The sequence below is a fragment of the Heterodontus francisci genome, unplaced genomic scaffold (genome assembly GCF_036365525.1).
Source record: "Heterodontus francisci isolate sHetFra1 unplaced genomic scaffold, sHetFra1.hap1 HAP1_SCAFFOLD_96_1, whole genome shotgun sequence".
Taxonomy (NCBI): domain Eukaryota; kingdom Metazoa; phylum Chordata; class Chondrichthyes; order Heterodontiformes; family Heterodontidae; genus Heterodontus; species Heterodontus francisci.
This window is the reverse complement of record NW_027141894.1, coordinates 2044054-2056342: the sequence shown is the minus strand read 5'-3', so window position 1 is coordinate 2056342 and position 12289 is coordinate 2044054. Positions and strand designations below refer to the sequence as shown.

Here is a 12289-nt window from a genome sequence, read left to right as displayed (position 1 = left end):
GTGCTGACAAATTTGCTCATCTATATGCTTTGCGTCATTCAGAGCTCGATAATAAACTCCCAACAGCTCTCCAAGTTCCTCTACTCAAACCAAATAGATTCACTCTCAGAACCATCTCTCCAAGAGTTAAGAATGATTCAGTTTGGAAGGGTAGGTGGACAGTATTTGAAACTACACCATCTGATCGATAGGGTCTCACGATTCCTGGCTCAACCTGCAATGCAAGATAACCCCTGGCTTCTCTTCACTACAAACCATCTTCTTGAAGGCCATTCCCCTCCCCTCTCCAACATGTGCAAGGAACACATGGGCTTCTCTGTCACTATGAGAGAAATAATCTATTCAGCTGCCTCTGCCGTTTACCCTAGCCTACCAGGCCAAATGTCCTCTACGATTCCCCTCCACCCTAACCTCCTCTCCTCAAAAAACCCTTGACCACTCCACCCTTGCCAACGACCATCCAATCTTCAACCTCTCTTCCCTCTCAAAGTCAGAGTCGGACAGCAGAGAAACAGGCCCTTCGGCCCACCGCATCCATGCTGACCATAATTCCTATCTATACTAATCCCACCTGCCTGCATTAATTCCATATCACTCTGTGCCTTGCTCATTCAAGTACCTGCCCAGATGCCTCTTAAATGTTGCTGCCTCCATCACCTCCTCTGGCTCATTCCAGATACCCATTATTCTTTGTGTGAAAAATTTACCCCTTTGATCCCCTTCAAACCTCCTCCTGCTCACCTTAAATCTATGCCCTCTAGTTTTAATCACCCCCACCATGGGAAACAGACTCTGGCTAGCTATCCTATCTATGCCTCTCAATTTTATATACCTCTATCATGTCCCCTCTCAGCCTCCTTCGCTTCAGGGAAAACAGACCCAGCCTATTCAATCTCTCTTTATAACTCAAGCCCTCCAAACCAGGCAACATCCTTGTGAATCTTTTCTGCACCCTCTCTAACTTAATCACATCTTTCCTGTAGTGCGGCGACCAGAACTGCACACGGTACTCCAAATGCGGCCTAACCAAAGTTATGTACAACTGTAACATGACGACACAACTCTTGTACTCAATGCCTCGGCCGATGAAGGCAAGCATGCCATACGCCTTCTTCACCATCTACCTGTGTTGCCACTTTCAGGGAACTATGTACTTGCACCCCAAGGTCTCTGTGCTCAAGAACACTACCCAGAGCCCTGCCATTCAGTGTATATGGCTTGCCCTGGTTTAACTTCCCAAAATGCATCACTTCACACTTGTCTGCATTAAATTCCATTTGCCAATCCCTTGCCCATTTCCCCAGTTGATCTATAGCCTGTTGTAACCTGAGACAACCTTCTTCACTGTCCACTATACCACCAATTTTGGTGTCATCTGCAAACTTACTAATCATGCCCGCTACATTCACATCCAAGTCATTAATATATATGACAAACAACAAAGGGCCCAGAACCGATCCCTGCGGCACACCACTGGTAAACGGCCTCCAATGTGAAAAACAACCCTCCACTACCACCCTCTGCCTCCTATCACCAAGCCAATTTTGCATCAAATTTGCTAGCTCACCCTGGATCCAGTGTGTTCGAACCTTCTGGACCAGCCTACCATGCAGGACCTTGTCAAAGGTCTTCCTAAAGTCCATGTAGACAACGTCCATCGCCCTGCCCTCGTCAATCCTCTTGGTTAGCTCCTCGAAAAACTCAATCAAATTCATGAGACATGATTTCCCACGCACAAAGCCATGCTGACTATCCCTAATCAGACCATGCCTTTCCAAATGCATATAAATCCTGTCTCTCAGAATCCCTTCCAATAACTTTCCCACCACGGATATAAGGCTCATCAGCCTGTAGTTCCCTGGCTTATTCCTGCTGCCCTTCTTAAATAAAGGCACAACATTAGCTATCCTCTAGTCTTCCGGTACCTCACCCGTGGCTAACGATGATACAAAAATCTCTGCCACCGCCCCAGCAATCTCCTCCCTTGCTTCCCATAGCATCCTAGGATACACCTGGTCAGGCCCCACCTTAATGCGCTTCAAAACCTCCAATACCTCTTCCTTTGTAATGTTGATATGCTCCAGGATATCACTGTTCCCTCCCTTGAACTCATTAGCTTCCATGACCTTCTCCATGGTAAATACGGACGAGAAATATTCATTTAAGACCTCGCCCATTTCCCATGGCTCCACACATTGCCACACTGACCCTTAAGGGGATCTACTCTCTCCCTAGCTACCCTTTTACTCTTAATATACTTATGGAATCTTTTAGGATTCTCCTTTATCTTATCTGCCAGGGAAATTACATGGCCCCTTTTCGCCCTAATTTCCTTCTTAAGTGTATTCCTATATCCCCTATACTCCTTGAGGGACTCACTTGATCCCAGTTGCCGAAACCTGACATATACCTCCTTCTTTGTCTTGACCAGACCCTCAATATCCCTCGTCAACCAAAGTTCCCCAAACTTGCCAGCCTGGTCATAGATTCATAGAGTCGTACAGCATAGAAACAGGCCCTTCAGCCCCACCGCGTCCATGCCAACCATCATGCCTATCTATACTAATCCCACCTGCCTGCATTAATTCCATGTCCCTCTATGCCTTGCTCATTCAAGTACCTGTCCAGATGCCTCTTAAATGTCACTGCTGTTACTGCCTCCACCACCTCCATCCCTCAGGAACATGCCAGCCCTGAACTCTTCCTATCTCACTTTTAAAAGCCTCCCACTTGCCAGATATCCCTTTACGTGGAAACAGCCTCTCCCATTCAACTTTTGAGAGTTCCTGTCTGATGCCATCGAAACTAGCCTTCCCCAAATTTAGGACTTCAACCTGAGGACCAGTCCTATCCTTTTCCATATCTATCTTGAAGCTAATAGAGTTATGGTCACTGGTCCCAAAGTGCTCCCCCACTGACACATCAATCACCTGCCCAGCCTCATTTCCTAAGAGGAGATCGAGTGCAGCCCCTTCTCTAGTAGGGCCATCCACATACTGCTTCAGAAAACTATCCTGGACACACTTAAATTCTTCCCCATCTGATCCCTTAGCACTAAGGCAGTCCCAGTCAATATTAGGGAAGTTAAAATCACCTATTACAACCTTATAATTCCTACACCTATCTGTGATTTCTCTACATATCTGCTCCTCCACTTCCCTTTTGACTATTGGGGGGCCTGTAGTATAATCCCAAAGTGATCACCTCTTTCTTATTTCTAAGTTCTACCCATATGGCCTCGCTGGACATTCCCCCCGGGATATCCTCTCTAAGTACTGCCGTGATGTCCTCCCTAATCAATAGTGCAACTCCCCCTCCTCTCTTACCTCCACCTCTGTCACGCCAGAAGGATCGGTACCCTGGAACATTGAGCTGCCAGTCCTGCCCATCCCTCAACCCCGTTTCCGTAATAACTATATCACAATCCCATGTACCGATCCATGTTCTGAGTTCATCTGCCTTACCTGTAAGGCTTCTTGCATTAAAGTAAATGACATTAAGCCTACCAGACCTTCCACGCTCCCTGTCCTGCCCCTGCCCGGCCTGTCTACTGGACTTGCTTGCTTTAACCTCTACATTTGCCTCAACTATCTCATCTGAGATACTACTACTTTAGGTCCCACCCCCCCTGCAAGACTAGTTTAAACCCTCCCGAGTAATACTAGCAAACCTCCCCGCAAGGATATTGGTCCCCTTCCAGTTTAAATACAACCCGTCCTTCTTGCACAGGTCACCTCTGCACCAGAAGAGATCCCAATGATCCAAGTAGCTGAAGCCCTCTCGCCTACACCAGCTCTTCAGCCACGCATTCATTTGCCTTATTCTCCTATTCCTACCCTCACTAGCATGTGGCACAGGGAGTAATCCTGAGATTACAACCCTCGAGGTCCTGCTTTTTAACCTTCTGCCTAACTCCCTATATTCACTTTGCACGACCTCATCTCTCTTCCTGCCTATGTCATTAGTACCAATATGGACCACGACCTCTGGTTGCTCACCCTTCCCTTTCAGAATGTCCTGCAGCCACTCAGACATCTTGGACCCTAGCACCAGGGAGGCAACATACCATCCTGGAGTCTCGTTTGTGGCCACAAAAACGCCTATCTGCACCCCTTACGATAGAATCCCCCATCATTAGGGGTGGCACAGTGGCGCGGTGGTACGCACTGCAGCCTCACAGCTCCAGTGACCTGGGTTCAGTTCTGGGTACTGCCTGTGCGGAGTTTGCAAGTTCTCCCTGTGACCGCGTGGGTTTCCGCCGGGTGCTCCGGTTTCCTCCCACAGCCAAAGACTTGCAGGTTGATCGGTAAATTGGCCATTGTAAATTGCCCCTAGTGTAGGTAGGTGGCAGGAGAATTGAGGGAAGGTGGGGATGTGGTAGGGAATATGGGATTAATGTAGGATTAGTATAAATGGGTGGTTGATGGTCAGCACAGACTTGGTGGGCCGAAGGGCCTGTTTCCGTGCTGTATCTCTCTATGACTATGACTCTTCCAACCCTTTTCCTCCCCTGCTGTGCAGTGTAGCCCTCCGTGGTGCCACGAACTTGGCTGCTTTCCCCTGGGAGGTCATCCCCAACAGTATCCAAAGCGGTATATCTGTTTGAGAGGGCAACGGCCACAGGGGATTCCTGCACTACCTGCCTGCGCCTACTACTCAGTCTGGTGGTCACCAATCTCTTTTCTGTCTGTGCAGCCATTACCTGCGGTGTGACCACCTCACTAAACTTGCTATCCACGATGTCCTCAGCATCGCGGATGCTCCACAGTGAATCCACCCGCAGCTCCAACTCCGTAATGCGGGTAGCCAGTAGCTGCAGATGGATACACTCCCTGCACACATGGTCATCAGTGACACTAGAAGCGTCCCTGATTTCCCACATAGCGCAAGAAGAGCAGATCAAGGGGCTGAGCTCTCCTGCCATGACTTACCCTTAGATTAGTTACTCCCTTAATTAAAAAATACTAATTACACTTGGAGCTTTGTTCGATCCACTCCAATCTAAAGTCCTTAAAAATAAAACACTTTCGTAGTACTTTGAACATGTTGCTGCCTCTCAAATCCATGCCCATCATTCGCACAATTTTATGTTTGAACTCAATCAGGTTTCTACCCTGCCACAGTGCTGAAAGGGCCATCAAAGTAAATAAATAACATCCTCTGTGACTGTGGTAAACTATCCCTGCTCATCCTTCTCGACCCGTCTGCAGCCTTTGACACAATTGACACACCATCCTCCTCCAGCGCTCTTTGTTGTCCATCTGGGTGGGCCTGCACTCGCCTGGTTTCCTTTTTATCTAGTCAGTCAAAGCCAGAGAATCATCTGCAATGGCTTTTCTTTCCGCTCCAGCATATTTACCTTCAAGGATTTATCCTTAGCCTCCCTATTTCTTAACTACATGCTGCCTCTGAGAAACATCATCCAGAAACACATCAGGTTCCACATGTACAATGATGACAGCCAGCTCCACCTCATTATCACCTCTCTCAATCCCTCCACTGCCTCTGATTTCTCACTGTTTTTCTGACTTCGAGTACTGGATGAGCAGAAATCTCCTCCAACTAAATATTAGGAAGATCAAAGCCAAAGTCTTCAGTTGTGGTCACCAACTTGCATCCCTCTCCCTGATCACTGCCTGAGGCTGAACGAAACCTTTGGTAACTTTGGTGTCCCATTTGACCCTGAACTTAACTTTCGATCCTATATCCTCTCAATCACCAAGACCACTACTTCCACCTCTATCATTCATCTCCACCCCTACCTCTGCTCATGTACTGCTGAAACACTCCTCCATGCCTTTGTTACCTCCAGACTCGACTATTCCAACGCTCTCGTGGCCAGCCTCCCATCTTCCACTCTCTGTAACCTTGAGCACACCCAAAATTCTGCTTACCGTAACTTAACTCGCACCAAGCCAGTCACCTACCCCTTTGCTCGCTGACCTACACTGACTCAGCAACATCTCAAATTTATAATTCGCATCCTTGTGTTGAAATCCCTCTATAATCTTGTCCCTTTCCTATCTGTAACCTCCTCCAGCTTTCCAACGCACTGAAATATCAACATTTCTCCAATTCTGGCCTTTTGCACATTTTCGGTTTTCATCATCGACCATTAGTAGCCATGCCTTCAACTAGCTAGGCCCAAAGCTCTGGAATTCTCTCCCTAAACCTTTCTCCCTTGCAATCTCTTCCTCTTCATTCAAGATACTGCTTTAAACCTATCTCTTTGACAAAGCTTTTGATCACTTGTCCTAATATCTCCTTACTTGGTTTTTGGTTGTCCAATTATGTTTGATCAACACTCATCTGAATCACTTTTGGATATTTTATTACATTAAAAGCACCATACAAATGCAAAATGGAGGCCCTGATGTGGAGGGAGAAATTGAAACACAGTCTTTTCTAAATTTTCTATTCGGGTAGAAACACATTCTAGGCTTCCATTAGCACACAGCTCCTCAACTCGTGACTGAGCTTGGTTTCCCATAGGCATGCATTACTTGAGAATGATTCCAGGTACCTTTAGAACATCTGTAGGATTGGCGATCGAGGACGAAACTACTCCAGCAAGAATCCCACACAGAACATTTACAAGGAGTGTTTCATCTATAAATTGAAAAACAATTCATGATTGGAAAGCCAAGTCAAGGGCACAGCAGTCAGGCGTAATTGTGGGCACTTAAAAAAATAATTAAGGGTACATGTATCAAAAGACAAATGAAATTTGTTCTCCCCAGCACCACCACACTGAAAATCAATGCTTACTTTCCAACCAGCTTATTTGAATTACATTGATAAGCCTCTTTCCGATGAAGATTTTAAATGTTTTGTTGAAGTACTTTTAATCAGAATTTCTTATTCACAATCACTGGGCCAAGTGTTATGATACTGACATTCCTGTTCACAACCGTCTCCCAGCATTAGTAGCCAAGACTTCAACTATCCAGGCCCAAAGCTCTGGAATCCCCTCCCTAAACAAAGTCTCACATAAGAGATTAGTGTGTAAAATTAAAGTGCATGGGATTGGGGGGGTAATGTACTGCAATGGATAGAAAATTGGTTGGCAGACAGGAAAGAAAGAGGAGGAATAAACGGGTCTTTTTCCAAATGGCAGGCAGTGACTAGTGGGGTACCACAGGGATCGGTGCTAGGACCCCAGTTATTCACAATATATAGTCATGATTTAGAGGAGGGAACGAAATGTAACATCTCCAAATTTTGCAGATGACACAAAACTGGGCGGGAGGGTGAGTTGTGAGGAGGGTGCAGACAGGCTTCAGGTTGATTTGGACAAGTCGAGTGAGTGGGCTAATGCATGGCAGATGCAGTATAATGTGGATAAATGTGAGGTTATCCACTTTGGTAGCAAAAACAGGAAGGCAGATTATCTGAACGGCTATAAACAGAGAGGGGAATATGCAAAGAGACTGGGTGTTCTTGTACACCAGTCGCTGAAGATAAGTAAGCATGCAGGTGCAACAGGCAGTAAAAAAGGCAAATGGTATGTTGACCTTCAAAGAACAAAGAAAATTACAGCACAGGAACAGGCCCTTCGGCCCTCCAAGCCTACGCCGATCCAAATCCTCTATCTCAACCTGTCGCCTATTTTCTAAGGGTCTGTATCTCTTTTCTTCCTGCCCATTCATGTATCTGGCTAGATACATCTTAAAAGACGCTATCGTGCCCGCGTCTACCACCTCCGCTGGTAATGCGTTCCATGCACCCACCACCCTCTGCGTAAAGAACTTTCCACGCATATCCCCCCTAAACTTTTCCCCTTTCACTTTGAACTCGTGTCCCCTTGTAATTGAATCCCCCACTCTGGGAAAAAGCTTCTTGCTATCCACCCTGTCTATACCTCTCATGGTTTTGTACACCTCAATCAGGTCCCCCCTCAACCTCCGTCTTTCTAATGAAAATATTCCTAATCTACTCAACCTCTCTTCATAGCTAGCGCCCTCCATACCAGGCAACATCCTGGTGAACCTCCTCTGCACCCTCTCCAAAGCATCCACATCCTTTTGGTAATGTGGCGACCAGAACTGCACGCAGTATTCCAAATGTGGCCGAACCAAAGTTCTATACAACTGTAACATGACCTGCCAACTCTTGTACTCAATACCCCGTCCGATGAAGGAAAGCATGCCGTATGCCTTCTTGACCACTCTATTGACCTGCGTTGCCACCTTCAGGGAACAATGGACCTGAACACCCAAATCTCTCTGTACATCAATTTTCCCCAGGACTTTTCCATTTACTGTATAGTTCACTCTTGAATTGGATCTTTTAAAATGCATCACCTCGCATTTGCCCTGATTGAACTCCATCTGCCATTTCTCTGCCCAACTCTCCAGTCTATCTATATTCTGCTGTATTCTCTGACAGTCCCCTTCAGTATCTGCTACTCCACCAATCTTAGTGTCGTCCGCAAACTTGCTAATCAGACCACCTATACTTTCCTCCAAATCATTTATGTATATCACAAACAACAGTGGTCCCAGCACGGATCCCTGTGGAACACCACTGGTCACACGTCTCCATTTTGAGAAACTCCCTTCCACTGCTACTCTCTGTCTCCTGTTGCCCAGCCAGTTCTTTATCCATCTAGCTAGTACACCTTGGACCCCATGCGCCTTCACTTTCTCCATCAGCCTACCATGGGGAACCTTATCAAACGCCTTACTGAAGTCCATGTATACGACATCTACAGCCCTTCCCTCATCAATCAACTTTGTCACTTCCTCAAAGAATTCTATTAAGTTGGTAAGACATGACCTTCCCTGCACAAAACCATGTTGCCTATCACTGATAAGCCCATTTTCTTCCAGATGGGAATAGATCCTATCCCTCAGTATCTTCTCCAGCAGCTTCCCTACCACTGACATCAGGCTCACCGGTCTATAATTACCTGGATTTTCCCTGCTACCCTTAAGCAAGGGGACAACATTAGCAATTCTCCAGTCCTCCGGGACCTCACCCGTGTTTAAGGATGTTGCAAAGATATCTGTTAAGGCCCCAACTATTTCCTCTCTCGCTTCCCACGGTAACCTGGGATAGATCCCATCCGGACCTGGGGACTTGTCCACCTTAATGCCTTTTAGAATACCCAACACTTCCTCCCTCCTTATGCCGACTTGACCTAGAGTAATCAAACATCTGTCCCTAACCTCAACATCCGTCATGTCCCTCTCCTCGGTGAATACCGATGCAAAGTACTCGTTTAGAATCTCACCCATTTTCTCTGACTCCACACATAACTTTCCTCCTTTGTCCTTGAGTGGGCCAATCCTTTCTCTAGTTACCCTCTTGCTCCTTATATATGAATAAAAGGCTTTGGGATTTTCCTTAACCCTGTTTGCTGAAGATATTTCATGACCCCTTTTAGCCCTCTTAATTCCTCGTTTCAGATTGCGCCAACAATCCCGATATTCTTTCAAAGCTTCGTCTTTCTTCAGCCGCCTAGACCTTATGTGTGCTTTCTTCTTCCTCTTAGCTAGTCTCACAATTTCACCTGTCATCCATGGTTCCCTAATCTTGCCATTTCTATCCCTCATTTTCACAGGAACATGTCTCTCCTGCACGCTAATCAACCTCTCTTTAAAAGCCTCCCACATATCACATGTGGATTTACCTTCAAACAGCTGCTCCCAATCTACATTCCCCAGCTCCTGCCGAATTTTGGTATCGTTGGCCTTCCCCCAATTTAGCACTCTTCCTTTAGGACCACTCTCGTCTTTGTCCATGAGTATTCTAAAACTTACGGAATTGTGATCACTATTCCCAAAGTAGTCCCCTACTGAAACGTCAACCACCTGGCCCGGTTCATTTCCCAACACCAGGTCCAGTATGGCCCCTTCCCGAGTTGGACTATTTACATACTGCTCTAGAAAACCCTCCTGGATGCTCCTTACAAATTCTGCTCCATCTAGACCTCTAACATTAAGTGAATCCCAGTCAATGTTGGGAAAATTAAAATCTCCTATCACCACCACCACCACTTCGTAGCAAGAGGATTCAAGTACAGGGGCAGGGATGTCTTGCTGCAATTATACAGGGCCTTGGTGAGGCCACACCTGGAATATGGTGTGCAATTTTGGTCTCCTTATCTGAGGAAGGATGTTCTTGCTATAGAGGGAGTGCAGCGAAGGTTTACCAGACTGATTCCTGGGATGGCAGGACTGACTTATGAGGAGAGATTGAGTCGGTTAGGATTATATTCACTGGAGTTCAGAAGAATGAGGGGGATCTCATAGAAACCTATAAAATTCCAACAGGACTTGACTGGGTAGATGCAGGAAGGATGTTGGCAGCGGTGGGGGAGTCCAGAACCAGGGGTCATAGTTAAAGGATACGGGGTAAACCTTTCAAGACTGAGATGAGGAGAAATTTCTTCACGCAGTGAGTGGCGAGCCTGTGGGATTCGCTACCACAGAAATCAGTTGAGGCCAAAACATTGTATGTTTTCAAGAAGGAATTAGATATAGCTCTTGGGGCGAAAGGGATCAAAGGATATGGGGGGGAAAGCGGGAACAGATTACTGAGTTGGATGATCAGCCATCATAACGAAAGGCGGAACAGGCTTGAAGGGCCGACTGGCCTATTCCTGCTCCTATTTTCTATGTTTCTATAAACATTTCTGCCTCTCAACCTCTTCCTCCTCCTTTAAGATGCTGCTTTAAACCTATCTCTTTGACAAAGCTTTTGGTCACTTGTCCTAATATCTTCTTGCTTAGTTCAGTTGTCCAATTGTGTTTGATTAACACTCGTGTGAATTGCCTTTGGATTCTTTATTATATTAAAGGCACCATATAAATTGTTGTAGGGGAGCATGGATGGCCTTGATGCGGAGGAGGGAAAATTGAAATCCTGATGAAAGGTCATCAACTTGAGACGTTAACGGTTTCTCTCTCCATAGATGCTGCCAGACTTGTTGATAACATTTGTGCGTCTAGAATAAATTGAGTTTAGTTTCAAATTGCTTCTTGTGGCACCGCTCGTGGATAACTGGACAATAAGAGGGGATGTGCCTAAAATTAGCAGCAGCTGAAAGGGCCAAATGACTTGCTCTTGTGCTAAAAGTTGTTTTTTGTTGAGCACATGGCAGAGAGTGGAGAAGCATATTCTAAGAGAATCACATAAAAACTTCAAATCACTCAAGCTGACCGGGCACATGTGGAAGGCATGATGTTGCGGAGTTCCAATGTAAACAAGAATTCACCTGAAGTGAAACTAACCTTCTGGGCAGCTTACGAACAAGCGTTTCAAACTTTGATATGTTCCAATCTTGATGGTGCCATAGGATGCCTGCCGCAACAGAGCTGGGTTAATGCTGTATGAGGAAATAAAGGCATTATTACAGATTAGCCTATATACCAAAACCAAACAAACAGTCACTATGCCCCAGCCCGAATGTTCAGCACTCCAGGCCATTTCTACACCTATTTCTTTCACTGCAGGACTTCCTCTGTCCAACTATCTTCAGCTACTACAACAATGACCTTCTCTCCATCACAAGGTAAGAGGGTTCTTTGTTTATAATTCCAGTCTTTAGCCTGTTTCTTCATTCATGTCATATCTCCATATTATCAAAACATAAATAACGAAAAATCCAGTCAGATGCAGGAACCTCTCCATTTCCTTTCAACCTGCAAAGTTCTCTATTATCCATCTGCACAGATTGTTCCATACATTAAGCACCCTGCTGCTAAAGGAATATTAGATAGAAGGAACAGAAACTTTGGCAGTTTGCTGTTTTCTAACAGTAGACGTTGCTGCCATGTGTGGGATAACATTAAGGCAGTCCATTTTTACTCAATAGTAATATATTTTTACTGGTGCTCGATAAGCTTTTGGAAGTTTTTAATCTCACGTGCAGCCTGTCGATTTCAAACAAATAAACAACTTGCACATTTAATGTAGAAAGCAGCCTCCGCTCTTCACAGGGACATGAGCAGACATTGAGCAGAAGCAGGAGATTTTAGGAGGTTTGCCTAAACTTGACCATAAAGGAAAGATTGAAGATGGGGCAGCAGTTTGCAAAGGCAAAGGAGTCAAAGGTGGAATTTTTGAAGAGGGGTGATGGACACAGTTTTGAAAGGGAGGGGACAGCACCCCAGAGGGAACCATTTCCAATGTCAGCTAGGATGGCAGCCAGGACAGGAAGCTGGGTGGTCAGCAGTTTAGTGGGAAAGGATTAAGGAAGCAGGAAGAGGGTTTCATTGACAAGATCAGCTTGGAAAGGATCTAAGGAGATAGGAAAGAAAACGATGCGAGTTTGGGACAAGGG

At 45.8% G+C, this 12289-nt stretch overlaps 1 protein-coding gene across 1 annotated transcript in view; it reads right to left on the bottom strand.

Annotated features, from left to right (window-relative positions):
- Window positions 1-12289, bottom strand: part of LOC137365622 (kidney mitochondrial carrier protein 1-like) — an 83774-nt gene that overhangs the window by 58544 nt on the left and 12941 nt on the right. Inside the window, exons 3-4 of the mRNA XM_068027998.1 lie at window positions 11238-11332; window positions 6524-6609 (exon numbers count right to left, since the gene is read on the bottom strand). Coding sequence (XP_067884099.1) covers window positions 6524-6609; window positions 11238-11332 — 181 coding nt within the window. The remainder of the gene's footprint in view (window positions 1-6523; window positions 6610-11237; window positions 11333-12289) is intronic.